Raw genomic sequence first — 26,288 nt, forward strand, 5'->3', positions numbered from 1 at the left:
TAAAGGTGCATCCCTGCAATTGCTCGTTGACGCCAATGCTGGCAGAAGGGGATGCCCCCTACATTGGAGGGAGCGCTACAGAGCCACCTCTATAAGCGGAGATTAAAAAAATGTTGCCGACTGGCGCAGACGCCTTGGTAGAGGTGGAAGGTAACTCACACTTTAAGGAACTTGCACCACCACCACCACGTGTCAAATGCTACGACGGGAGGTCGTATTGAACCCGGGGGGGGGGGTAGCCTGCCTTGGCTTGCAAAGTTACCTTGTGGTAGCCGTTTTCTTTTCTCCCGAGTTTTCCACAGAACTTGGACAGGAGGGCTGAATTGCAGGCGTGCGAGGCTGCAATCTACCTGCCAACTGACCTTTACGACTTCATATGCCCCGACATCCAATACCCCGTGACAAGGGTGCTTGTACTATTATTCTCCCTGCTCTTATGTGAAGTCGAGTCCCTTAATTACCAGCGTTCCCCATACGGATCCGCGAGCATATAAATGATCCACCTTAACTTGAAAGCCAACGCCGCGAGTGACCTTCATAATCTGCGTTAATAATTGAAGCCTATTGTGCTATTTCTGTGGAGCTTTGCTATTCAGGCTTATCCGCTGTGTTTACCCTGTATCGCGGTGATAAGGTCGATATAAATAATATAACAAATGACCCCACATTTTTTTACTTCTCTCGCTCGCCACAGCGCCGACTTTCACGAACGCCTTTGCGATTTTTTTTCTAGTTTGTTGTAAAAATCGCGCTTTGTACACATTCGGAGTGGTGTTTAATACGGACAGGAAATGCAGCAGGTTTAACCAAAAAAAATCCCATTGCGCCTTGCCACAATTCAGGATTACTCACACAGTTAATGCCATTTAAGGGTACAATGCGCCCATTGTTATTATTGTTGCGCAGACGATCGCGTTTCCCTTTTATCGTCGTGTTGGAAAACCGAACACATTCGTCGTTACCGTCTTCTCCGGACGATCTGAAAAGAAAGACGCACCGCTAAAACGTCGTTGTATCAATACGCACGCACACCGACCGCATTGTAATATTTACATGGGGGAAATTGCTGCTTGGAATTCAGAGAATACGTTAGCATATAACAAATACTGTACCTGCAATAGGCTAACGTTCCGGGCAGTGGACCTACATTAGAGCCATTTCCGAAACGTTAGTGGCTTTGGAATACTTTTTTTTAAAAATATAATAATAGTTTTCATTCGTTTTGCCAATCCTCTGCTGAATGAAAACCGCTTCACGTCGTGTCGGCGTTGGGGGGTTGATTTGACCATACTTCACCACGCTGGTCGGTGCGGGTTGATGTGGGAGACGGGGGTGCTTGGACCAGTTTACACATCCACAGCCCACGTGTGTTCATCCTCTTCCTTCGTACGGCTCGATGTAGGTGCAGAGCACCAACTCCAATTTCACGTTCAGGAGCAGCGGAGTGGTCTCGCCGTGACGTCTCCTTCGTATCTGTGGATCCGAGGACATTGCGTCGTTTTGCGTTGTACGGTCTGGTCCGGATGACCACAGTCGCACGCTGGATAGTTTTATATTTTCCAGTTGTGCATCACATTTTCCATTTGTGCATCTGCCACGGTTTGTGCGGATGCGGTTTTGGGTGGAGCATCATCAAAGCCATGTTGGGTCGTGTTCTGCGTTGGGTTATGTTAGTCACGGTCAGAAATATACCTCAGATCGCCTAGGTTCACACCCCAACTTCGTAATAAAGTCGTGTTATTGTTAATTACTAGTTTAATAAATAATCGTCGTCGTGTGCAGGAACGGTCCTACGTCGCAGGACCGTGAGAGATAGAAATGACTGATCAGCAGTGGACTGATCATGGCTGCCGAGGACAATGATGAATGACTCATGATGTCGGGGTCGAATGCTCTTGGTGTTGTGCGTGTGTGTGAAACAGCTCGTCGTCAGAACAAGCAACAGCTGTTCCACAGCAAGTAACTATTCGCAGTGGCTTCTGATATGTGGGCCCTATGTGTCGCTGTCTTCACGTCTTCGTCTCTAACAAGAAATCTATTCATTGGGAGCTCCGCTCTCCCTGCTTGCGCTGCTGCTGCTGAGTGTTGGGCGGCTCGGGACCGGCAGCAGCCAGTCCACACTTCACATCGGACTGAAGCCATCAACGCCAGTTTCGTTTCATTTTATTTTCATTCCCCGCACACTATGATCGTGTAACCGCATCGATGTTGCTGAGCGGTGGCGCGCAATGTGTGCGCGCACTGCGCTCGATGTACCTGGCCGACGAATGCGATTCTCGGCCACACGGCTAACGTCAGGGACGGTGAGGAGGAGTTGTTGTTGTTGTTACATGAACCGGCTCCGTCTCCACCCCGACTCCCACGCCACGAACAGTGCACCGGCTAGCGTGGTGAGTACAGACTGCGTGGGGGTCATCCAGCAGTGGATTGGGAAAGAGCTGTGTAGAACATATTTTGGAATTTGGACTCTTGATATTTGGAGAGTGGTTTTCAACATTGTTTAGCATCCCCTAATCATGACTAATTGACCGCCACTCCCCGCACCCCTCTCTCCCCGACAGCCCCAGATAATACAACAGAGATTACTCAGGCCCACAGTTACACAGAGACGTCGCTTCTCGTTTGTAGGCAATTGAAAACATGTTTTGCGTGTTCGCGTGTTTTGTCATCGCAAAAGTGGGCGATGACATTCCCCGCAGACGTTCGGATGTTTGTTTTTTTCTTCCCTGCACGGTGTCCATGCCGCAGCCTGACCCCCAAATGCTTCCTTGCCCGCCTCACGGGTTGCGCGCCCCACGTGCCAGAGGTCGCAAACGGGTACCTGATTGCGACCTCTGGGATGAAGCCATGTTGCAGGCGCGGGTGGGTTGATTCTAGGATCTTGAATTGTGAGAAGAGACAAGACGTTGGGAAATGAGTGACAAACGGTTACTCACCAGTGACTCACGGTCTACCCGTACCGGTACCCGGGCCGCACCGGGTACGGGTAGCCGGGTATCGGGTAGGGTACGGGTATCGGGTACCCGGTTGCGACCTCTGCCACGTGCTGAGGAACTGCTGCGCTGGCGTAGCCCACTTCGCGAAACGCAACCATAAAATGTTATTCATAAAAAAAAACCTGTACCTGCCACCATTCATTCTGATAACCCCGTCGTCGCATATTGATTTTACCTGATAATGTAAAGGCGTGCGTACCCTGTACCCATCTCTCCATGCCGCATTCTGCATTGCACGCTGTCGCGTAAACAGAGTACACGTGGAACCCTTACTCATTCCACTGCTTTAAACCACCACGCGGATGTACTCAATATTACTTCTTGGTATTCACTGACTCGCCGATTACTGTATACTGTATATAGAACCCGCTTTTGAACAAAAAACGTCCCCTGTATATGACTCTTCTTTTGCCAACGCAGTTGACACGTTCCAATCGTGTGTGAAGTACAGCAGTAGTTCATCACGCCTGACTGCTGATGAGTCCAAACATATCGAAACCAATACAGAGATTGGTTTCCAATCCATGTCAAAAAAAAATTCCGTGGCAAAACCTTGGTTTTAAAAAGTTACAGTATCCATCCAAAACGCATGTTTTTTTCTTCCTTGATAACTCGTTGTGTTTGAACCCGAAAAGGCGTGTGTGTACCTATCAGGTGTGGGATACCACGTTGATTCCAAATAGGGCACGGTATTTTTTCTTTCCCACAATTGCTCACGAAATCGGTACCGTCGCAGGTCCAAAAATCATTAAGGAGATTACATCGAAGCAAACAAACCGGTAAGATTACCTTACTCCAATCCGCACGTGGACGAGACTGCATTGTGTGTTGCTGCGCGCACTTGAACACACGCTGCGCCCTCAACAACGGGGCGTGGGCGACTTGAGCGATCTCTCTGTCCTTGCTACCGTCATCATCATCATCACTATCATCACCAGAAGCAGCAACAGCATCATCATCGTCAATAGCATCGGAGCTTGTCGCCCATTCTCCAGGAGCGCTGAGCCTAGAGGATAAATACGGCTGCGTGCGCTGAGAGCCTGCGCATTCATTCCGTCTCAGCCATACCTCCCACATCTCACCCACCCACTCACCCACCCCGCTCTGTCCAGCTCTGTCTGCTACTACTACATTAGACGCACGGGCAGATACTTTGTACAGCACGGCGGCTTGCGCCAGTGTTGCAGCGCTCACTCTGAAAGCAGACGACGGCAACCTGTTGTGTACTATTACACTACTCTATCCACTATTTTTACCGGTTACTGTTCATTGTATTAGTAGGCTTACCGCGCAGGTGTTTTGTTTGTCAATCTTACCCGCGGTGTGTCAACGCAGAGAGCTCCAATAGCGTACAGAGATGTATTTCCCCGTGCTTACCGTTTGCGTGCTGGTCATCTTTGTGATTTCCAGGGTAAATCGTGCAAGTGCGTCCGGAGATGGTAAGTCTGTGTGTGTGTGTGTTCGTGTGGAAACACGTTACATATTACTGCACTGCTGCAATACCGCAAGGGATGTTCGTTCGGGTTATTCATGTGACGTGAGCGTCTCGCAAAGAGGAAACGCCAATGGGGAAAATATATTTTAATAACTATGGGCTTGTATTTTACTGCACCGTATTTCAAATCAATGTGAATGAGTGATGGATGTAAGTGTGCCATCATCTGTTGGCAATGTTCTCTTTACGGTTGCCGTCAGATCTATTTATTTAAGATAATTACTCACCATGGCATTTTCGTGGATGAAAAGGCAAACTTGTGGGTACTGTTTTTTCATACAGTAGCTAAATGTACACTGTGAGAACTTACGGTAGGCGTGTGTTATTCCTTGTTATGATTTAAACATGTTCGTTGTGAAAGCTGCATGTGAATTGCTTTGATTTGGAACATTAAAAGCGGCATGTAAGTAGACCGGGCATAAAAAAAAACTGTTACATCGGATGTGTTTTAATGTTGAATGCAATTAGTGTCGCATTGACACGATGTCACGTGGTACCAGCTATTTAAACATAAGCTTCATTTAAAATACTGCTTTGCATCAATGTCAAATGCTCAACTCGCTTTCAAAGAGGTCAGAAAGCCTATTAGCATCAAACACCTCTTGAAAGTTAATTGCATGGTTTAAATACAGTTCAGAGCATAACACTGCAGACGTGGGGTTGTTAAAGGTACACTCAGACAGCTTGCATTGGAAATGCTCCTTAAATTTTTACGTAATTTTACTGTGGTGGAATTCATTCTGCCATTGTTGTATTACCACGTATTAAAACATTACAATTAAATCATTCCCTCGTTATATGAATTGGCAATTTCTAAAACAATGCAAAGTATGTTGTCTTCTTAAAGTCGAAGACACCACAAATATCCACCAACTATTCTTAGGTTTTTTCGGTAAAGTCACGTAGGTAAAACATCAAAATTAATAAAAATAAAATAAAAATCACGACGTTTCGGAGCTGCAGCTAATCCGGCTGTGACGGTCCCACCTGATGACGGAGACTTGTGTTGCCTCCGAAACGTCGTGATTTTTATTTTATTTTTTTATTTTATTTTAATTAATTTTGATGTTTTACCTATGAATCCTTGCAGTCACGAAAGCTTCAAATCTAGAATCCACCAACTAAATTTCCAATTTACTTGGTTCGACCTTGACGGCCTCTTGCATTGAGATGTACAATCGTGGGCGATGAGTTGAGCTTTACAAATTGAGCGTGGCTTTATTTGTCCACCTGTGTAGCTTGCCAAAACTTTTATTTTATCTTTCCCGGATGTGCTGCAAAAAAGAAATCGAATGCACGCATTCGATTTCTCTTTGGCGACCCTCGGCAATCATTGCTTCCTTTGCTCTTTGCTGGTTTCATACTCTTAGTTCTTTCGGTAAAGTCACGTAAGAACTAAGAGTATGAATCCTTGCAGTCACGAAAGCTTCAAATCTTTGCTGGTTTCTCCGCAAAAAAAACCACAGGACGGACAATAATTTGACCTCGCTTGACACGTTAGGTAACGTTGATTTAATGTATCTAGGAATAATCTTCCTGGATAGCGTAGCTATCGGAGACTAGCGAACTCCTGTAATTGACGAAATTAAGTGGGGGTCCGATGGCGCTTTCACGTGATTGGGCCCTCACGACCGTGTCACCACTGGCGGAGCCAGTGGGGGGTGGGGTGGCACGTTCCCCCCCCCCCCCCAATGATCCGATCGAAATCCCTAATTTCGATCATTGCGGTTTATTAGTAATAAATAAGCATTTTGCGATCCCCACTGCCACTGTGTAGCATATTATTCCGTGCCAGGGACTCTATGAGATGATAGGACAATAGTCTGAGTCCATAATTGGCAATAAGTAACGGCAAAACAGTTATAAGTGACTCAGAATTGTGCGCAGTTGCGTATAGAGTACACGACTTCCCTGAAGGCATTCACCTTCAGCGAGCACGATGCCGATCACACAACGCGGTTCGAATTCGACCCTCGATCGATGGCTGTACCATCGCCGCACACGCGTCGAATTAAAAGCAAGGGACGCGTCCTTACTTACTAACAACTCCTCTATCATTTTTCATTGCTGGAGGGGTTGCCCCCACTACCTGAAAATCCTGGCTCTGCCATTGGTATCACGTTATTGTTTCCACGAAGAGAGTGATTGCAAATGAAGCATCCGTGACAATTGATTGACGTGGCTTATAGGTACTTCACGTCGTGTCCGCCGGTCATGTTTGTTGCTTCGGTGAAGAATGATTGTGTGTTTTGAGTGAGAGTAAATGCATATATAAGATACACATGTAATCCATAATTAATGAGCTGTTTGCTGCCCAGTAGGATTTAAACACACACACTTGCCTGGGTTCCTTGAGAACAGCATGCTGGAAAGTAATTTATACTGGCTTGTGGTTATGTAGCTCGTTTCTTTTTTTTGTATTTGTCTTGTGGTTATGCAGCTGTAATACTTCACCTGCACTAATGATGTTGGCGGCATTTTGTGACAATTGTGCCAAATGAAAATATTATTTTTTGGCACTAGATTGACAAGGCCCTCGAGCTCGATCATGGGTTTCTTTCATATGACACGGACGCATAGTAATGTCTGAGTGACTCGTGTACAATCTAAAGACGTTCTCAAAGGGATAAAAAGCTGACCTTGGGCAAAAAAAAATATGATTGAGTCTATGTAAAAAAACTGGAAGAAGGAAAAATATCTGAAAATTTTAAATAAATTGGGCCCATAAAATGTATGCCTCGAAAGCTGAGTCGCTTCATGCATAGTGTGTGGTCAACCTCGGCTTCAAAATTCATCAAAGCCTCGAGCCTAACACAGAAATATGTGATCACCATCATTAAACCAACCAAGTAATTTGCTTCTCGTGGCTTGCGACACTTAAGCTGTGAGAATTTGGGCAAAGCCCCACTTATGCTTACGAGTGTTGTGTGTGTGTGTGTGCTGCATAGTGCACCGCTTTTGCTGACTCCAGCCTTGGAAAGATAAATAACGAGAGCTTAAAGCAGCCAACTTAACTTCGCTGGTTATATATGTAAATTACCTTTTACTCTTCTTGGTTCTTTCGGTAAAGTCAGGTAGAAGGAAAATAATAAAAATAAAACATAATAAAATAATTCTCACGACGTGTCGGCCACAACGCAAGCAGCCGTCTTCAGGTGGACCTGTTCTCCACCTGAAGACGGCTGCTTGCGTTGTGGCCGAAACGTCGTGAGAATTATTTTATTATGTTTTATTTTTATTATTTTATTATTTTCCTTCTACGCGACTTTACCGAAAGAACCAAGAAGATGAATCCCTGCAGTCACGAAAGCTTTAAATCGAAATTTACCTTTCACTGTAGATAAAACTACAAAACCCCAAAATATATAATTGTCCATTGAGAAATATTTGCGTCCGATGCTGGTGAGCATTCATCATGTAGTTTGTTTGTTTTTTATTCCACAGCACATTGGTGTTATGACTCTCAGAATTCGGAATGTGGTAAGTCACACCATGCTTTCTGTCTAATTTCGCTTGTGATAAATGACATTTTTCCCTACCAATGTCACATCTTTTGTGCGTAGAAAAATTGTATTGTGATGTAACTCTTAAGCAATAAAACCTTTTTAATGTAAGAAAATGGAAATTACATCTAACATTGCCGTTTGGAGCTCTGAGCAGCAAGCAGTTTTCATTAAAAAACAATTTCATGTGAAGTAAATGAGATTTTAATTAGTGTTTCATACGAAAAAATTGTAAGGAGTCTATGATTATTTAATTGCAAAGAAAAGCAGGTTACAAACCACATTTGTTATGGTGTGACTGTGTCATCTGCATTTAATGCTCAATTTACTGGGTGTTTGCTGCATTGTTTTTATGCACTGGTAACATGGATATGCAAATTTGCATTTAGTTTAGAATCAGGAACAATAAACATTGTATGTATATCATAGTTAATGCATATTCTAATTTATTATTTGAGCAAAAAACATTACAACTTCGTCAACGTTTCATAATTACTAATTTGACACTCGTAAAAGTATTTTGTTTTGTAGTACATAGAAATTTGCCATAATTAATATATTATGACCGTTTAACACGCAAAGCACATGTTCAAACTTGTTTTTGTACATAACTCCATTTAGTTGTAATGTTCAGCACTGGTGTTCATTTTTTTTATTCTATGCCATCTGCCTTTGTGAAGGTCCAAGCAAGTGGTCTAAAAACAGCCCCACGTGCGGCGGTACCAGTCAGTCTCCCATCGACATCCACACGAATAGTGTGAAACGCAACACGACGCTCCAGAAGCTCAAATTCATTGGCTACGACTCGACACCTGCTGGGGTCACGTGGTCCATACAAAACAATGGTCACACCGGTAAGGAGTTTATTATTGTTAATTGAAAGTCTCAACAACTGTTTCGTGATTTTTGTTGTTGTTTTTAAACGTGTAAAAAAATGTATAAATCCTCATCAACAGCTATGATTTATCCACTGCTGGATGAAGGCCTCCCACAAGCCGTCGCCACGTCTCGCGATAGAACAAATCCATCGGGCACCTGTTGCGACGTTTTCTTTGCTCCATCTCGGCAGTGGACGTCCTCTCGAACACACTCCCTTCTTTGGCTGCCCAACTTCATAATTAACCTTCATCACTGTCACGTTCTACCCGAGCCTACTGACCTTTTCGCCAGCGTGATGTCTCATATCCACGTGTAACTCCTTTTCGCTCCTCGGTGCAATCCCAAGCATTCGCGTCTCCACGCTCGCTATTCCAGAGAGTAAAAATAACACATAACGCAAAAAACAAACGGTTGTTTGAAGTGCAAATACAAAGCCCATGCCGCCGTGCGACGCGTCTGTGCCCACAGTGCAGGTTGACTTGCAAGGGGAAATTGCCGTGAGTGGCGGTGGATTGCCAGGCACCTTCAATGCTGTCCAGATGCACTTTCACTGGGGGAACCCACACGGACCGGGATCCGAGCACACCATCAATGGCAAGCAATTCCCCGTTGAAGTGAGCGGCTTCCGCACCGCATGCAATTACCAGTTTTGCACCAATTACAATCGCAAGGGTTGTATGGGAATCTGTGGCTGGCTTTATAGATGTGCGCGCGTGCATGCGTGCATGTATCGCCAATGCATTCATATCGTGGGGTGAGAGAGATGCCGGTTAAGGATGAGTGGTGCTGTTTATTAGGGAGGTGTAATGATGCATCGATTCATCAATTTCATGTTCATTCCTAAACTCGTGACCAGCGCATTCGATTCGCTCGTGTAAAAACTATGGGTTTTTTTTATTCCTACGTGTTCTACGTATTGGGATCACTTGACCGCTGCCGACACCAGTGTCTGCTGTACCTGCTGAGCGACACAAGTGACCATTTGATCTCGATACCGGCGTATGTTTTGCGTCGTAGGTTGTGTCAAATATATTTATAAATCACAGGCCCCTCCTCCGAACCCGATAGACCTTCAGCCAGCTTGGAGGCAGAGGACCCAGTAGGCAAGCGAGGCAAGGGCACAGGGTCGGATCCTTCACAGTTTTTAAGTAAACGAAATGCCTCGTCGAGTTGTCTGACACTTGAAATGGGCTAAATATTTTGAATGTTAGGTGCACCACCTAACCCATTCAATAACAAGGTGTCTGTGGATGTGTAGCATCAAGCGACTCAGCCCATCGGCATTTACGATGTCGAGATAACCTAAGCTAACTGTGAGATATATCGGTCCGGGCATCGGCTGAGTGGGTGGGCGAAGTCGGGGTCATTTGAACGTCAAGGCGCCCTTGACACCGTTGAAAATTACCTCCGCCATTGTCAGCCAGCTCCAGGAGGTTACCACGGTCTCCACCACATTGCATATGAATTAAAAACAATCAAGCAATGAATTTCGATTTAAAGCTTTCGTGACTGCAGGGATTTATCTTCTTGGTTTTTTCGGTAAAGTCACGTAGAAGGAAAATAATAAAAATAAAACATAATAAAATAATTCTCACGACGTTTCGGCCACAACGCAAGCAGCCGTCCTCAGGTGAAGACCAGGTCTGTCGGGGAGACAGCGTCTGAATTAATTCCCCCGACAGACCTGGTCTTCACCTGAGGACGGCTGCTTGCGTTGTGGCCGAAACGTCGTGAGAATTATTTTATTATGTTTTATTTTTATTATTTTATTATTTTCCTTCTACGTGACTTTACCGAAAGAACCAAGAAGAAAAACAATCAAGCAATGATGTCACGATCCTGAATCGCGACAAATCATTAAATCTCAGCGTGGGTGAAGCTTTACACCCCCTACTGTTTGCGTACAAAAAGTTGGTGCAATCCTCGCCTCATTGTTTCCATAAAATGTGTCGTGCTTGCTTGTATTGATTCATAATTGTGAGGGGAAAACATGCAAACAACTTCCTTCCACAACTTCACCAAGTATTGCCCCACGAATTGTTTGATTGCCTGCATAGTGGTTTGCAAAACAATAGCATTGCTTCTATTGTTTTTCTGAGGGGAAGAAATTAAACCATGACGTCTAGCGTACACGTTAACTTGTATTATTTTAAGCAAAGGAATAGTTGAGCAGTTTTCTCGACGTTGCTTTTTATGTTTGTATATCTTGGTTATTTTGAGGCTAACAGTCTTTCATTTCTCTTTTCTCCTCCTTTTTGTAGCTTCACATTGTTCACTATAACGCCAAGTACTTGACCTTTGACGGAGCAAAGAATGAAAAGGATGGATTGGCCGTTCTTGGCTTCCTATATGCAGTGAGTTGATTTTATATGTGCACCCATCATTGTTGGGCTGTTTGCGTGCACAGTTGGCATGCGTGTTCTTTTCTCGTGTCCTCCTCGAGGACGACCGTTCTCGACCTCGAAGTCGGCTCGAGGACATTTTCCCAGGGGTCGTCCTTGACCTTGACATTGACATTGGGGGGTGGGTGGCCTCTGGGGGTGGTGGCCGGGATCCGAGAACTCCAAGAGGAATATAAAAATCCATGTGGTCACGTGAATTTTTCTCCGGGTCCTCCGTTTTTTTTTTCTTCCTCTACATTTTAGAAACATTTAGTTTTTAGCGTATTTGGTTGCTATAAATGTGCACGTGGATAAGCCGCTTTATTGTTTGTGGCCAGGTCGCTTCTGAAACAGAGCTAGATAGCTCTGGGTCTTACCTGGTAAATTTTAATTAGTTTAATAGTTTAACTGATCTTGGCTGGACTTAACACTGGTCTCCTTGCCTTGAATTCAAGACTGTTTTTTTATTTTTCCACCTGTTCATTAAAAGTACTGGAAATAGTTTTCAGTCGTTTTATGATGCATTAGTATTCCATAAGTGAAGCCCATTGTATGTTTATTTTACTTTGAATATCAATATTATATAACCACAAGCTTTTTTTGCCCGTCCAAGGACGGGTGTATATTGCAGTAAATCTGAAATATTCAATAGAAAAATTGTTCAGCTCATGATTATTAATGAGGGGGGGGGGGGAAGTTGCCCCATGTGGAGTAACGTCACTCGCTAATGGTTATTGGGGAGGGGTGCGGCATGTGGAGTGACGTCACCCGCTCATGATTATTAAATGAGGGGAGGTGTGCAGCATGTGGAGTGCGCGACCTTCTTGTGCGTTAGTGTAAATTGCCACGTGGGCATGCATATTAATGAAGCGGGGGGGGGGGGGGTCTTTGCAGTGACGTCACGCACGGATGTAGCACTGTGCTGCGTAGATTTATTTTTTACCGTCACTTTCTGCATAGAAACGTCATTTGAAGCGACTTAGCGCAATAAATAATTAAATTCAGATCGACCTTCCTCTGCGTTAGTGTAAAAATCCACCACTCATGAATATTAATGAGGGGGGTGGGCCTCATGTGGAGTGACGTCTCGCGCAGGACGGACAGACATTTCTGGGTGATAAAAGTAGGTAATGCAAACGATTCTGGCCATGAATAGTGCATGTGGACACTTTTTTGAAAAACTTGTGGCTCTAACCATTATTGCGTACATGCTAATACAGATTGTCCCCGCCGTGCACATTTCTAGAGTTGGCAAGAGAGTGACATCCACAAAAGACATGGTTGACATCATTGAAAACAACTTAAAAGAGCAGCATATTTGTGATGTTTTTTTCAGTGCTTTCATCTTAAAACTCTCTTTCTTCTTTATTAAAGGTCGGACCAACAAACAACAATTATAACACCATCATCAATGCGCTACCCAGTGTGGCAAACCAAGGTATGTAGTTTACAGAGTTATCCGCTCCAGAATATATTATAGTACTCCTACTATGTAATGAGGGGTGGGGAGGCATAGGTCAAATTAAGGAGAAGTGGGACACTGAATCGTGCACCTAAATTAAATTATCAGTAGGGCCAACATAAATGGTGAGTGATATCTCAACATCAGTGGTGGGGCTCCCCCTTCACGACCTGGTGAAGCCTTCATCTGGCAGTGGATAGATAATGGCTGTTCACGACACGAACTGTATATGAATGTAAGTTGTATGTGGGAATAGTTATATTAGTACCGTGTATGCATAAATAATAATGTTACTGGTTAATCACAAATAATCCCCGAAGTATTTTAATGCTTCACTGTCGGCAGGGTTGGCTGTTAATGTGTTCTTCTTTGCGTTTATGCCTTTTTCATTTCTGCAGGCCAGAAGCTCAATTTTTCGTCCACGTTTAATTTGGACAATTTGCTTCCATCGTACGTTAACATGAGTAAGTATTACCGGTATTCTGGATCGCTCACCACTCCTGGCTGCGGGGAAGTGGTTACTTGGACAGTATTCGAAGAGCCCATTATCATGGATGAAAATCAGGTTTGAAAATGCCTTTTTTTTTACCTCCTTATTATTTAGATTTGTATACGTACAATTACGTGGGGTGGAGAGGGGTAGGAAGTGGACTGCGCCGTGAGGCCGCTGATCTGCATTCGATTCCTGGCTGTGGCTGAAGTCGGTGGCGAGTGATATTTGAACCGGTCCTGGATCTCGACCAACTTGCACTGACAAAAGTGGGTGACGTATAGTGAAATAACCACCTTGACAGCCCATGGGGCAGGGAGCACTTCATCCAGCAGTGGACTGTCAGAGGGCTCTAAATTTTTTAATACATTTACATAATCTATTTATACATATACTGGTAGAATGAATACTTCTCCCGTGAACTGCATTGCTGACGATGATGACATGCCTCTCTAAAATCACGATGTGCACACAGGCACGTGACAATTCTCCTACCCCCACACCCCCAGAGTTGCAACGCCATTTTGGAGTTGCAACGTGATTTTAAGAATCTATTCGTTTATCATTGATACCATCCAGATTTATATTGTTTAACATTTTCTTCCTCTCATTTCTGTGACTGTGTCCATGCCATTATCCATTTTACATCCGCATATCATTTGCATACCTTCGAACATTTTCTGTTATCGATTCTCACATGCACAACTCAATGGGTGTCATTCGTGTAAAAATACATTTGTATCTATTAAGCGCTGAATCGTTACTGCTAAGTATGTGTTCCAGACATGTGATCATTCATGTATGTTTTTTTGTTCATACGCGACTGTTTTGTGCTTCGTACAGATTAAGAAGTTCTCCACTGTGTTTTTCTCCACGAAAGAGGACCCACAGCAGACACTCATGGTGAATAATTTTCGCCCGGTGCAAAAACTCAACTCGAGGATCGTGTACGCATCTGAGACGGCCACCGTTGGTTCTGCTGTGCCTCTCGTTGTCAACAAGTTGACCCACGCCGCTGGCCTTTTCCTTCTTGCTATTGTTTTGTATTGAGACGGACCAACGTTTTAATGTTCGATGACCACTTTTTACACCACCTGAGCAGTTTCTAAATATTTAATTGGCACACACCCACACTTCATTAAGTTTTATGTCCGATTTATTTTTCCTTGAAAATACTTGATCTTAGTGGAATTATTACTTTAATACACCACACATCACTTCCGTATGCAAATACGCTAAAAATGCCACGTCTCTAAACAGGGCGATTCGATTGTTTTGAGAATGGTGATGTCAAACAATGTCACCAGCCTAATATCGGGATGCTTGGAAAAGTCCACGGTATTATCATATTTTATACTGCATGTTCTATATTGATATTTGGGGTAAATATGTTAGCAAAAAGACGGGTGGTTTTTTTTCATTGGAGCACACTTTTGTTGGGAACCGTCTGAAATATCTTGCCTGTTATATCACTACAATTAAATATAATTATAGGTATACTTATTTCCACACGTGTGTATTTATTTAATGTAATGTAGTACTTGTATCGTGAGGACTGTTTGATTTTTAGCAAATGATGGGACAATCGAGAGAAGGTGATGATAGTTTTATTGATCGCTGGAGACTGACAATTGATATGAGGGGGGGGGGGACATTTTGTAATCCTTTGCTGTGAACCAAAATTTACTTTTTCGGAGCTGATTAAAATTAACACGCATCAGATTGTGTTTATTGGAAACAATCTGCTTATTTTTTTGTTTTAACCAGTCTTTAAATTTATTATTAATTAACGTGCTGTTTAAATCATGAAAAATCGTATTTAAGTTTTAAAGCGGTGACGAATAAAGTACAAATAAAAATTATGAGAGAAACACAGTAGATTAGTAATATTAACAACTTGTGATAATAAAGGGAAGGCTTTCTCATTGATCTGTGGAATTGTTTGGGACTTGTTGCATATGAATGATACTTAATGGATGGTTGAAAGGGTGGATCACGCTCCATCAGAAGAAGCGGCGTGATTTGTCTTTGCTGAAGTGCGGCTTGCAGCTGTCATCTATCGGTCAGAGAAGATCGAGGCGACTGTCACTTTGGTTAAAATTCAATGCTTTTGAGCCCAAATAAAATTTCGGGATGAATGGAGAAGGACACCTTTCTATACAGCAAATGTGTGTCGTCCTTTTAATTTCCTGCACATTATTGGTGATGTATGTGCTTTAGAGTGAATTCAATTACATTGCTGAAGAAATCATTTTAGGCGAGTAACGTGTGTTAGCTTATTTTTAAGGGGGTTAAAACACGTCTTACGCAATTTTGAGTTTTGCTTTGCTTCAGTTTTGTTTTACAACATAATTACCACATCTACGAGGGCAATTAGTTGTATTTGAACATTTTAAAGTATTTCTAAAACGTTCCGCAAACAGATGAGGCTTATTTGTAACACAATGGGCGATGGTGGCGGTGTGCGCCCGTAATCCAGCACTGTGGAAGCAGCGACGGCGTAGGGCGGGGGGGGTTGGCAAATTACACAAACATTGCAAAACGCCTTTCCTGTGGACATCAAGGTGCCATACCCTGGCTCGCCATGATAAGGCAATAGAGAAAACGAACTAATGTCCATCTGTTTCCATCTGTTCAGAGATAGTGTTGACCCCTCACATGCATGGCTTTACTAATAGGGGTTTTCCCCTTTTTTCTGGCAACAAAACTGATACCTTTTGCAAGGAATCATGCTTACATTAACCACAATACTTGCAGTCAAATGCAAACAAAAAACAAGTATTGTGGTTAATGTAAGCATGATTCCTTGCAAAATGTATCAGTTTTGTTGCCAAAAAAAAGGGAAAAACCCCTATTAGTATATTTTGGTATTGGCAAAGGAGGTCCCATGATGCATGTTTTTTTTAAATTCCGAATGGTGCCGTCTTCTTCCACGTATAAACACTCATACTTTGGCTCAAAACGTATTTAAATAGAAACCTAATGCAAGAACCTCAGGAAAAAGACTCCGAAGCCTCGGTGCGGCTTTCCTGGATAAATAAGTAATGATAATGTTTTATTTAAAATGACATAAGTGCATTTGTATGGTCTGCTATAGTAAGAAAGGGCTTGATGAGCTAAATGTTGCTAATAACTCGTCACTGAATTCAAACTGGCCCACGGATTGCTTTTTGTAAACAAACTTTACTGGGAAAGTTAATTTGGATGGCCCTTAAACTGATGGATAATACCCCATGAGTGAATTGGCAAGCCCCTTACACAGTTATTTTTCTGATTTTTTTTTACGGTGACATTATACTTTGTTTTGCTCAATCTTAGGGCAGGTATTGTTGATCTACATTAAAATAATTGAAAAACTAGAAAGTTTTGATTTGTATTCGTATCGAATGGCCTGAAACCTCAATTCGATAATAGTGGTTTAGACAAAGACGTTGTTTTGGCAAGTTGAGATATGAGCGAATATAATGAAAGTGGTAAAAATATAGTGGCTTATATGCTTGCTTTATATTGGGGTTTAGTTTGACTTTAAATATCCAATTACAGTGATAATATTTCCTAACATTACACTTTATTTTAAAAAAAAAGTTCGTGCAATTGATGTTGGTCGTGTGCATTTCACTGTGTTCTGCATTCTCAAATAAGTACATTGTTTGATGAGGATGTGGCTAGGTGACTCAGAGGGCAGATGCCCGAGCCAGCACCACTGAGATCCTGGCTTCCAACCCGCCTGTGAATTAAACAGGCACTCAAGTGGAGCGAGTTGATTTTCTCAGCCCAGTCATCAACGACTGCAATATATATATATAGACTGTATCCGTCACATTAACATCACACGCAAAAATAATCACTTAGCTAAATTCCAGTTGTGAGATAAAAAAAATATTGGCTTGAATGTTACGCAACACATTTCAGTAGCTAATGAAACGCCCTTCCCTTTCATACACTCTTCACGGATAAGGACAGCGAAGTCACCCTATTACCCTTGAGTAATTCATGGGTATTGACCATATATTGTCCCCAGTATGCGCTTCGTGACAATTAATTATGGCTGATGATGACTCCTATTTACAAAGTGATCAAACTCAGTGTAAGGTTTTAAACTTAATATGTATGAAACAAAATAAAGAAATACATTTTACTTGAGAAATGACGTGCAATGTGTTCACATTTTATGCTACACTTTGTAGCACAGAGTATCATATGTGGCTGTTGAGGAATGATTTGAAGGTTTGATAGATGTGTTGCATTTGTTTTCCAATCTGCATTGCAATGGGTCTGCCGAGAGCCAGTTTTACATTAGATGTAATTCATTTATTACACTATTTCATGTGTAATAATGCAATGAAATCTATTGTAATTTAAAATGGCAAAAAGGTCTAATAACCCTCCTTTGTGTAACCGTTAAACATTTAAATGGCTCCCGATGCTGAGCATTTTTCAGACTAGGACATAGACTGAACATAATAAGCATGGCAACTTAAACTGATTTTTGTTGACTTCATTCAACATTTTTTACATCCACATGTTTGGGCCCGATGTGCAGTTGCAATTTAACTGCTGTCTAAATATATGCCATCTCAACGCATTTCTCACTTTTATATTTTATGCAAACGGTGTTTCTCATGCATTTTGTCATTTTCAACAATGTTCATGTTCATGTTACGGTGCAGCCTTGCAAGAGCTTGCTCACGCTACTGCTGGCAGAAAGGCCTCCATCAGAGCGAGTTCTAGAGAGCACATTGAGAGTGTATTTTGCCTAATCTTCCACACTATTGTATATATAACACGTAGGCTTTCGCGACCAATAGTATTCATAATAAACGTTTTGGGTTTAGATCGCGTTATTTATAAATGTGTCGTAACCCTCCACCACCCGACACGGCCAATCAGTAAAAAAGTGTCACGTTGACAAAAGACAAATAGTTCACTGCTTTAGCCCACCGGTGTGGCGAATTGCCCGATGATGCTGGATGCAATTACCAGCGAAACGTCGTACTCAAATTGTAAATGTTGTGGTTTCACGGTTTAACACACCGGTGAGCTAAAGCAGTGAACTATTTGTCTTTTGTCAACGTGACACTTTTTTGGCCGTGTCGGGTGGTGGAGGGTTACGACACATTTATAAATAACGCGATTTAAACCCACGTTGATTATGAATACTATTGTATATATGTTTCAATAGCTACTTCTGGGTGAGTATTCGTTTTTATTGGGTTATTTCGAACAATTTAGTGTGAACGAGGTTCAAATGAAAGCAAATAATCTGCAACTCTTGGGTCCTCAACACATGATGAACAAATAATAGATATATATTACGTATGTTTGTTAACAATACATTTTTTTTTATTAATAACTGGTTTTATGAATGTATGTATTCATTTATAAAATTACAAACATCATGAACCTATGAGCACAATGACTATGGTGGGTCAGTGGCGAAGTTGTGGGGTGGAGTGGAGGTACAGTACAGGCTCGACTCCTGGTCCTGGTTCCCCACAATGCAATTCACCATTCCTCAATGGTCATCGTGGTGAGTCAAACAACGCTAATAACCAATGGCATGGGTAAGCCTTCATAGAGCTTATGATTGACAATTGGCTGTATATTATTACAGTAAAACCCTAAAAAAACCCACGGAAATGTGGGGTAGTGTGTCTTGTGAGTCTGTAATCTGTGGTACACGGTGATGTTACTCCAGAAATCTGTGCCGAAAATGTGCCAATTTTCGTGGATTTTGGGAGTTTTTACCCTCCGTGGCGCCAATCACTCCCGAACAAACGTGGATTATAGAATATTCGCCACCCACGGATTATGAGTTTTGCCGTGCACGAATGGCAGAGATGCCGAAGATTCAGGATTGGTGGATGATTGGAGGACAGATTTTAGAAGTTATATTGTATTATAATAATCATAAGTTTAAATAATTTAAACATGTAATGTGCACAATATTCGCTCATTCTCGTACAGACGAAAGGACTCAGAGGCGTGAGGAACAACAGACGGGTGGGAAGGGCTGCACATTTATCTTGTTTCCCTGCAGTTAAAATGTGATAATTATTCAGTACAATCTCCACCGTAAAATCTGACAATTATGTGGATCTCTTTCCAAGGAGTCCACCTTGTCCACCAAACGTGCAGCTTTCCAGAGAAACATCCACAATTAGCACGGTTGTCTATGCACGGTGCGAAAGAAGTTCAACATATGATAATTGTTTTTTTACCCTTCTATCTGGCAACAAAACTGACACCTTTTTTACAAGGAGTCATGTTTACATAGACCACAATAGCTGCAGTCATAATGCAAACAAAAAACATAACTCTGATAATGTGCACTGTCCTTGAAGTTGATTGGTCCACACCCGAGACAGCTTTCCTTAGAGCCTAGTCTCACATGGGTTGGACCAGATGACGCCAAAAGGCGCACAGCTCAAAGACAATGCACCATCAGAGTATGAGAGCTCGGGGTAAGCATTTACACCATTGGAACCTCATTTGCCAGTAAAAATATGATAATTGTTTTTTTACCCTTCTATCTGGCAACAAAACTGACACCTTTTTTACAAGGAGTCGTGTTTACATAGACCACAATACCTGCAGTCATAATGTGCACTGGCCTTTTGGCGTCATCTGGTCCAACCCATGTGAGACTAGGCTCTAAGGAAAGCTGTCTCGGGTGTGGACCAATCAACTTCAAGGACAGTGCACATTATCAGAGTTATGTTTTTTGTTTGCATTATGACTGCAGGTATTGTGGTCTATGTAATCATGACTCCTTGTAAAAAAAGGTGTCAGTTTTGTTGCCAGATAAAAGGGTAAAAAAACTATTATCATATTTTTTACTGGCAAATGAGGTTCCAAAGTTCAACATACATGCGTACAATGCAGCCTACAGATTCTTGCACAAATACTCAACAGCTACCACATGTCGACAGCTAAGAAAGCGTGAATACAAAACCAGTTTGGTGTTTTTTGGCTCTTTATTGTTTTTGGTGCTGCAGCTGCAATTATTTCACTTCTCGTGCATTATATATCAATGAGTGTCAAGTCCTGAATGCAGCAATAATATTTTAAAACAAAACTATGCAGTCTCCGTTTTCCAATTAGAGTGCTTACTGTGACTGCAATAACATTGTAAAAGCCGGTGTTAATTGTTGTTAAATTGTACTGTGGGTACTTTACTAAATCCGTTGCCATTGTATCAAAAAGCCAACATTTGGCCACGTTTGGTACAAAAAACAAAGAAGTACAATCACAAATCTACACCAGTGCTTGCTGAACTTAAACATTTCGATTTAAGCTTTCGTGACTGCAGGGATTCATCTTCTTGGTTCTTTCGGTAAAGTCACGTAGAAGGGAAATTATAAAATAATACAAATTAAACATAATTAAGTAATATAATATAATAATATAAAAATATTATTTTATTATGTTTAAAAAAATAAAACATAATGAAATAAATAATAAAATATTATTTGTTCTATATTAATATATTTCTCATTATTTGTATTTTTTTATTTTATTATTTCCCTTCTACGTGACTTTACCGAAAGAACCAAGAAGATGAACTTAAAAATGCAAAGGCTAATCTGCAAGGGATGGTGATGATTATGCTTCTTTTTGCTGTTGGTGATGATGATGATAATAATGATAACTATTAATTACATATAATTGTAATATTTTTCCAAAAGTCTGTACGATTAGAAGTGCTCATCCATCTATTTATCTGAACACTCAATTTACTACAAATGCGACTCTTGAACTCAACACCTTCATCAATCGCACTGCCCCTAAAATAAATATATGCATGTAATAGGCGATTACATGTGTATATTGGATTTGTAAGCAGAAGCGAATGAGCAGATGATCTGGAAATGTCATTGCATTGAAACTTTGTTTCAAGTATTGTCTATCCCTGGGTGTACTTTTTTTTTTTACAAAGGGGGCGGTGATGCAGTGCTTAGCGCGCTGCGCTACGAAACCAGGGTTCCGAGTTCGACTCGTGCTCATGGCCAACACCAGTGCCGAGTATTAATATCTGAGCAGGTCACGGGCCTCCCCCAGGTCGACTCAGCCTCAAATGAGTACCTGGTGCGATGTATAAACATCGCTACTAGAGGACGAATGCGGCCGGGCGTGGTGCTGGCAACCCATCCCTCGTGTACCGTGCTGGCCCTCACAAGTGCTCGCGAATAGCACTTGCCCCAACAATTTTTGAGGCTAGTCTTTGTGTTTTTGTTCATCAAGGATGTACAGTGTGAGGATGTTCCTTCCACTTGTCACATTTCCACATCCTGTCGATGGGTGTGCTTGTATATTGAACAAAAATAGTGTATTGTTATCTACCCTTTCATACGTAGACAACGAGTATTCTCCAGTGTTTAACATTGTTTTCACGAACAAATCCTGGGGTTTTTGCATGGAAATTGGAAATGGGATTCAAAATAGGAATCAGTGTGTGGATTATAACATTGCAAGAGGTGGTGGGGGCTTGGGGAAACCTTAATCCAGTGGTGGTTTGATCATGGCTGATGATGATATTGACTCAAACTAGTAATGTAATTTAATGTTTGGATAATTGTGCTTCACATATGCGTGTTGGCAGTTCACAGCTTGACTCGAGGTTGCTGTATTGCTATGTAGAATAATTTTCTCAAATATTTACTTGAAATTGGGTAACATAATATGCAAAATGGAATGGATTTCTATATGTTGATGTGAAAACATCTATAGTTCGGGAAAATTATATTTTTGGTAGAATATAGTAATAGAGGTTTTTTGGGTTAGATCGCGTAAATATATAAATGTGTCGTTAAACCCACCACCACCCGACACAGCCAACTAGTAAGGGTTGGCACGTAAACAGAACGTGGCCAATTCGTCACCAGTACAGCACCACCGGTGTGTTGGAGAACAAAGCCACAACATTTACAATCTGAGTACGACGTTTCGCCAGTAATTACAACTAGCTTCATCAGGCGACAGCCAGATTTGTGGAGAAGTCTGTTTTGTTCCTTGTATAGAGGCGTAGATGTGGTGACCACGCTTCTGCGCTCTTTAGCCACGTGGGGGGGGGGATTACTCAGGCAACGTACATGATGCATGTGCATTATGCGAGCCCTTTGAACTTGTCATTACTGTCAATTGTGTTTATTAAAATAGCCGTACCAACGGTAATCCCTATTGAAGTTAGCTGCCCTTTGTAGGCATGCATTTCAATAATGCATTATTTGATGGTTCGCTCACACGCAGCACTAAGGCGGTAGCTATCCAAACGGTTAAAGTTATTTTTATTTCTTTCAATTTCGACAGATTATATAATTAGTCTTGGCCAGTAGTAGCTAGTTTGGCACAGAACTTCAACATTATCAAAATCAATTGAGTATCCTTGTTGGCACGCATGTTCTGCTACTGCTGAAAGTTGTATTTGGGAGAATTTACTATTTCTCTGATGTTCTTTTAGTCTCGTGCTGATCATTCGTCCTGTTTGCCCAACATAACATTTACCACACGTGCAGTTAATCCTGTACACACCTTCTGTTGATAGCTTCGGTAATACATCTTTTGTACCAGGTATGAATTTCTGTATTTTATGTACCGTGCCAAATCTGACTCGGATGTTTTGTTTTTCTAAACATCTGGCTAGTTTATCAGTTACTTCCGCAATGTACGGTATTTTGATCGTTTTAATTACCTGGGCAGTTTCAATGCTCGTGTTATTTGATGTGGTGTTGGCATTCAATGCCCTGTTGATTTGTGCATCATTGTAATCATTCATTTGCAGCGCTTCTTTAACATGTTGAATTTCACTTCTCAGACTGTCACCATTTTACACTTTCTTAGCTCGATGAATGAGCGTCTTGATAAGAGCAGATTTCTGTGCAGGGTGATGGTGTGACTGCATTCAGATAGGCGTCAGTATGCGTTTTCTTTCGGTAAACAATGTGTATTATTTTACCATGTCGATCAATCCAAGATGTGTAGAGCACCATATTCAGCAAAACGCTGAGACATGAGTGCCGTTGGCACAAAGATAATAACCTAAATTAAACGACACAGAAAATAAAATGTATGTGTTTAGTCCGGTCTTCAAAGCACCGATTGCCGGGGATGAGCGGACTTTAGCTGGTAGGAACTGTTCTAGACTGACTGGGGCTGCAGATTAAGGTCTTCCTTCTACTGTCCTACGCTGAGTGGATTTTATACCCCGCAGGTCCATACCAGATGAGTATAGGCTTCGCGATGGTACATATGGATGGATGGCATTGCTTAGGTAGGTCGGTTGACCAGTTGTCTTTGTTATAAAAGCGAGTCGTGGTGCGACCTTGAACTTCAAGTTTCAAGTTCAAGTTCATTGATTAGGTATAGCCCTGTGAGCCATTCGGCTCTTGAATCGGGTGCAACCGCAACAAACAAAAAACAAAAACATGAACAAAAAACATCTTAAAGTGAATATGTGACTAAGTGCAAACAGAAAATCCAAGAAAAGACAGCAAAATATTGACTCGTATACACTGCTAACTACTGCAGCTCCTTCAAAAGCTTTACAATGATGATAGTAAAAAAATAAGTCCATGCTCGACTGGGTTTTCAGTGTTCTAAACTTCATGACTTAAACGACAATGCATTTAATTAATGATAATTCCAATGATGCAAAATGCCATTCAATCAACAGTACAAATTAATTCCCAATGTGGGAAATTTACCACAACGTTAGAATGTTTTATGCTATAATGAGAAATATGCGCATGAATGCTGCGAGTTGCAATACATTAATATTGTACCGCAACATTAACGATGGTGTGAAAAAAAGTAACGGTTCGGTCAATATACCGCATTTACATAATATTTAGTCCAATGGTATGCATGGTTTGTAGATAAAGATGAAAAACTATTCAACCGTTCTTTCATTTTAAAAGTATACAACATCGACAAAGACGATCTACCGTATTCATGAATGCATTCTATTAGACAGATACATTGTACTTTTGGTGTATACTAACGTGTGAAAACAGACAGTAATTGGACAGGAGCAGTCCAGACATATTTTTATGGAAATTCCCCGTAGGCCAATGTTCTTAGCACTGAAAACAAGATCTATTGGTTTGTTTTCTGGAGTGACCGATACTCCTCTGTAGCACACTGGAAAAAGCAGATTCCTTGTTAGCGCTCACGAAATAAATGTCCTTCACAACCCGAGCTGACAGCAGTGAAATCTCCGTAAGGTATGACTACTCACTTAGTAGAACGCAGTGGAGTGAAAAAAATCCATTGAACTTAAATTTGGAAACATTTATTTCCTCGTGTAGAGCAGTGTAGAAAATGAGAGTCGAAAGATGTATTTAATATGAACTTGAATTAAATCAGTGTAGAATGGAAGGTTATATTTTTTATTGTCATGAGAATTGGCGGTACACGTGTGAGCGATAACACGGTGTTATATATATAGTATATATACACACAGAGAGACTCACTGTCTTTCAACAAAAGTGCTTATTAAGCCAATAATTCAGAGAAAGACACATTTTCCCACAGTGTGGATTATAACCTTAGTCAGCAGAGTTGTCTTGGTTTGGTGGTATTGGACCGTGAAATCAATTCAGCTCACTTTCCAAATGCCTTCTCTTTGCAATAGAAAATAACAACAAAAATCCATGAAAACTCATACAACCCAACTATATATATAAAACTATAATACTTAATAAGATACATGCATATTTTATGGATCGTAAACTATTTTGTAAACAAACATTTCTGCCAGCATTTATATTTCATTGGAATGTTATGCTTGTGTAATGATGATCCATGGTTGATATTTTTAGCCTGGAAGGATCAACACGGAGAAAAACGTACACTCAAAATATTCCCTATTGACCACGTGCGTCTGTCTCATTTATGAATCAAAACAGTTATTTTCAGAAAGTGACATTCACACTCTCCAATTACAAAAATGCCGAGAGCCCATAGAAGTGCGATGTCACATGGAATAAGTAGAGGAGGAGGAGGAGGCGAAAACGCTATAGGGGTGAGCAAAGAAGTGAGCAAGCAGGATAAGGAGGCAACAGCAAAATGCCATGCAAATAATCGATACACTCCTCCATTGATCTTAAACACATTGTGCTGCCAATTACTTTCTGTCCTGGCGGTGTAAATACCACAAATGTTGCACCGAGGAGTCATTTGCCTCTGTAGGAGGCGGCCGTGTTTGCAGTCAATTTGGCTGCCAAATCCCAGCGCTAATTATTTAGCTTTGTGACTCGCGTGTCCATCTTCAGGACAATTGACATAAAGGAGCCATCTGCTCCAAAGTTTATGTTCATAATCCTTACCACAATTCAAAATGCCATGGGTTATTGCAACCTTAAATATGCGTGTTTGCATAATTACCCCGTTGTTTAATGCTGTGTCAATCAGTGATGCAATTAATTACGTTACCAATTTGCAATGCTTCGTTTATTCTGTATTCGATACGGATTCCACGTATAATGATAACTATTGCTGTTGATGACAATAATAATCTACACCCCTTTTGCCAATCCACTGCTGGATGAAATCCTCCCAATGCTGTTTCAGCTACAGTGTGGCAGGACAGATGTCCCTCACCACTGATGTTAGCCATGGCTGGGAATCCAACTCGGGTTGCCCGTTTCAAAGCATGGTAGAGGGAACATAACGTGCCACCAACTCCACTAATTTGCTGCATTGGCGCTTTAAATAAGATGCACGTGAACATCACAATAAGATGGGACTTCTATATTAAAATAGAAAGTCCTCAGTGATGTGAATTTTACCCTGAGTAAGCTAAGAGTTTAGTGTAAGCAAAGTGGGATCGTCATTCCCGTCTATCTATTTATATTGACGAACAACAAAAAATGTTAATTTCAACAAACACAACCATGTATTTTAAAATGGACATGCAATTTCATTAAGTTGAATGCCAGAATTGACCTCATAATGCGTATGATATTCTAGTTTGAGTGTGTACGCCGCTACACTGCTGTACAGCAATTTTCAAACACCAAAGCATGCATTGTGTATGTTATGGTGGTTGCTATGTTTAACAATATTCAAAAATTCATCGGTAT

General features: G+C 41.5%; 1 protein-coding gene across 1 annotated transcript; it reads left to right on the plus strand.

The window, feature by feature from the left end:
- Window positions 1-4,038: 4,038 nt before the first annotated feature.
- LOC144719472 (carbonic anhydrase 2-like) lies at window positions 4,039-15,135 on the plus strand. Its single transcript, XM_078595420.1, has 8 exons — window positions 4,039-4,435; window positions 7,936-7,971; window positions 8,675-8,848; window positions 9,342-9,487; window positions 11,135-11,227; window positions 12,629-12,692; window positions 13,115-13,281; window positions 14,050-15,135. Exons 1-8 carry the CDS (start codon window positions 4,354-4,356, stop codon window positions 14,254-14,256), a joined length of 969 nt encoding a protein of 322 aa, XP_078451546.1. The 5' UTR covers window positions 4,039-4,353; the 3' UTR covers window positions 14,257-15,135.
- The last annotated feature ends 11,153 nt before the right edge of the window (window positions 15,136-26,288 follow it).

The sequence above is a fragment of the Lampetra planeri genome, chromosome 6, assembly GCF_965212315.1.
Source record: "Lampetra planeri chromosome 6, kcLamPlan1.2.h2, whole genome shotgun sequence".
Classification (NCBI taxonomy): domain Eukaryota; kingdom Metazoa; phylum Chordata; class Hyperoartia; order Petromyzontiformes; family Petromyzontidae; genus Lampetra; species Lampetra planeri.

Coding starts and splice junctions, on each gene's coding strand:
- LOC144719472 (XM_078595420.1), top strand. CDS start 4,354: ATGTATTTCCCCGTGCTTACCGTTTGCGTGCTGGTCATCTTTGTGATT. Junction 7,972..8,674: donor CTCTCAGAATTCGGAATGTG/GTAAGTCACACC, acceptor GCCTTTGTGAAG/GTCCAAGCAAGTGGTCTAAA. Junction 13,282..14,049: donor TTATCATGGATGAAAATCAG/GTTTGAAAATGC, acceptor TGCTTCGTACAG/ATTAAGAAGTTCTCCACTGT.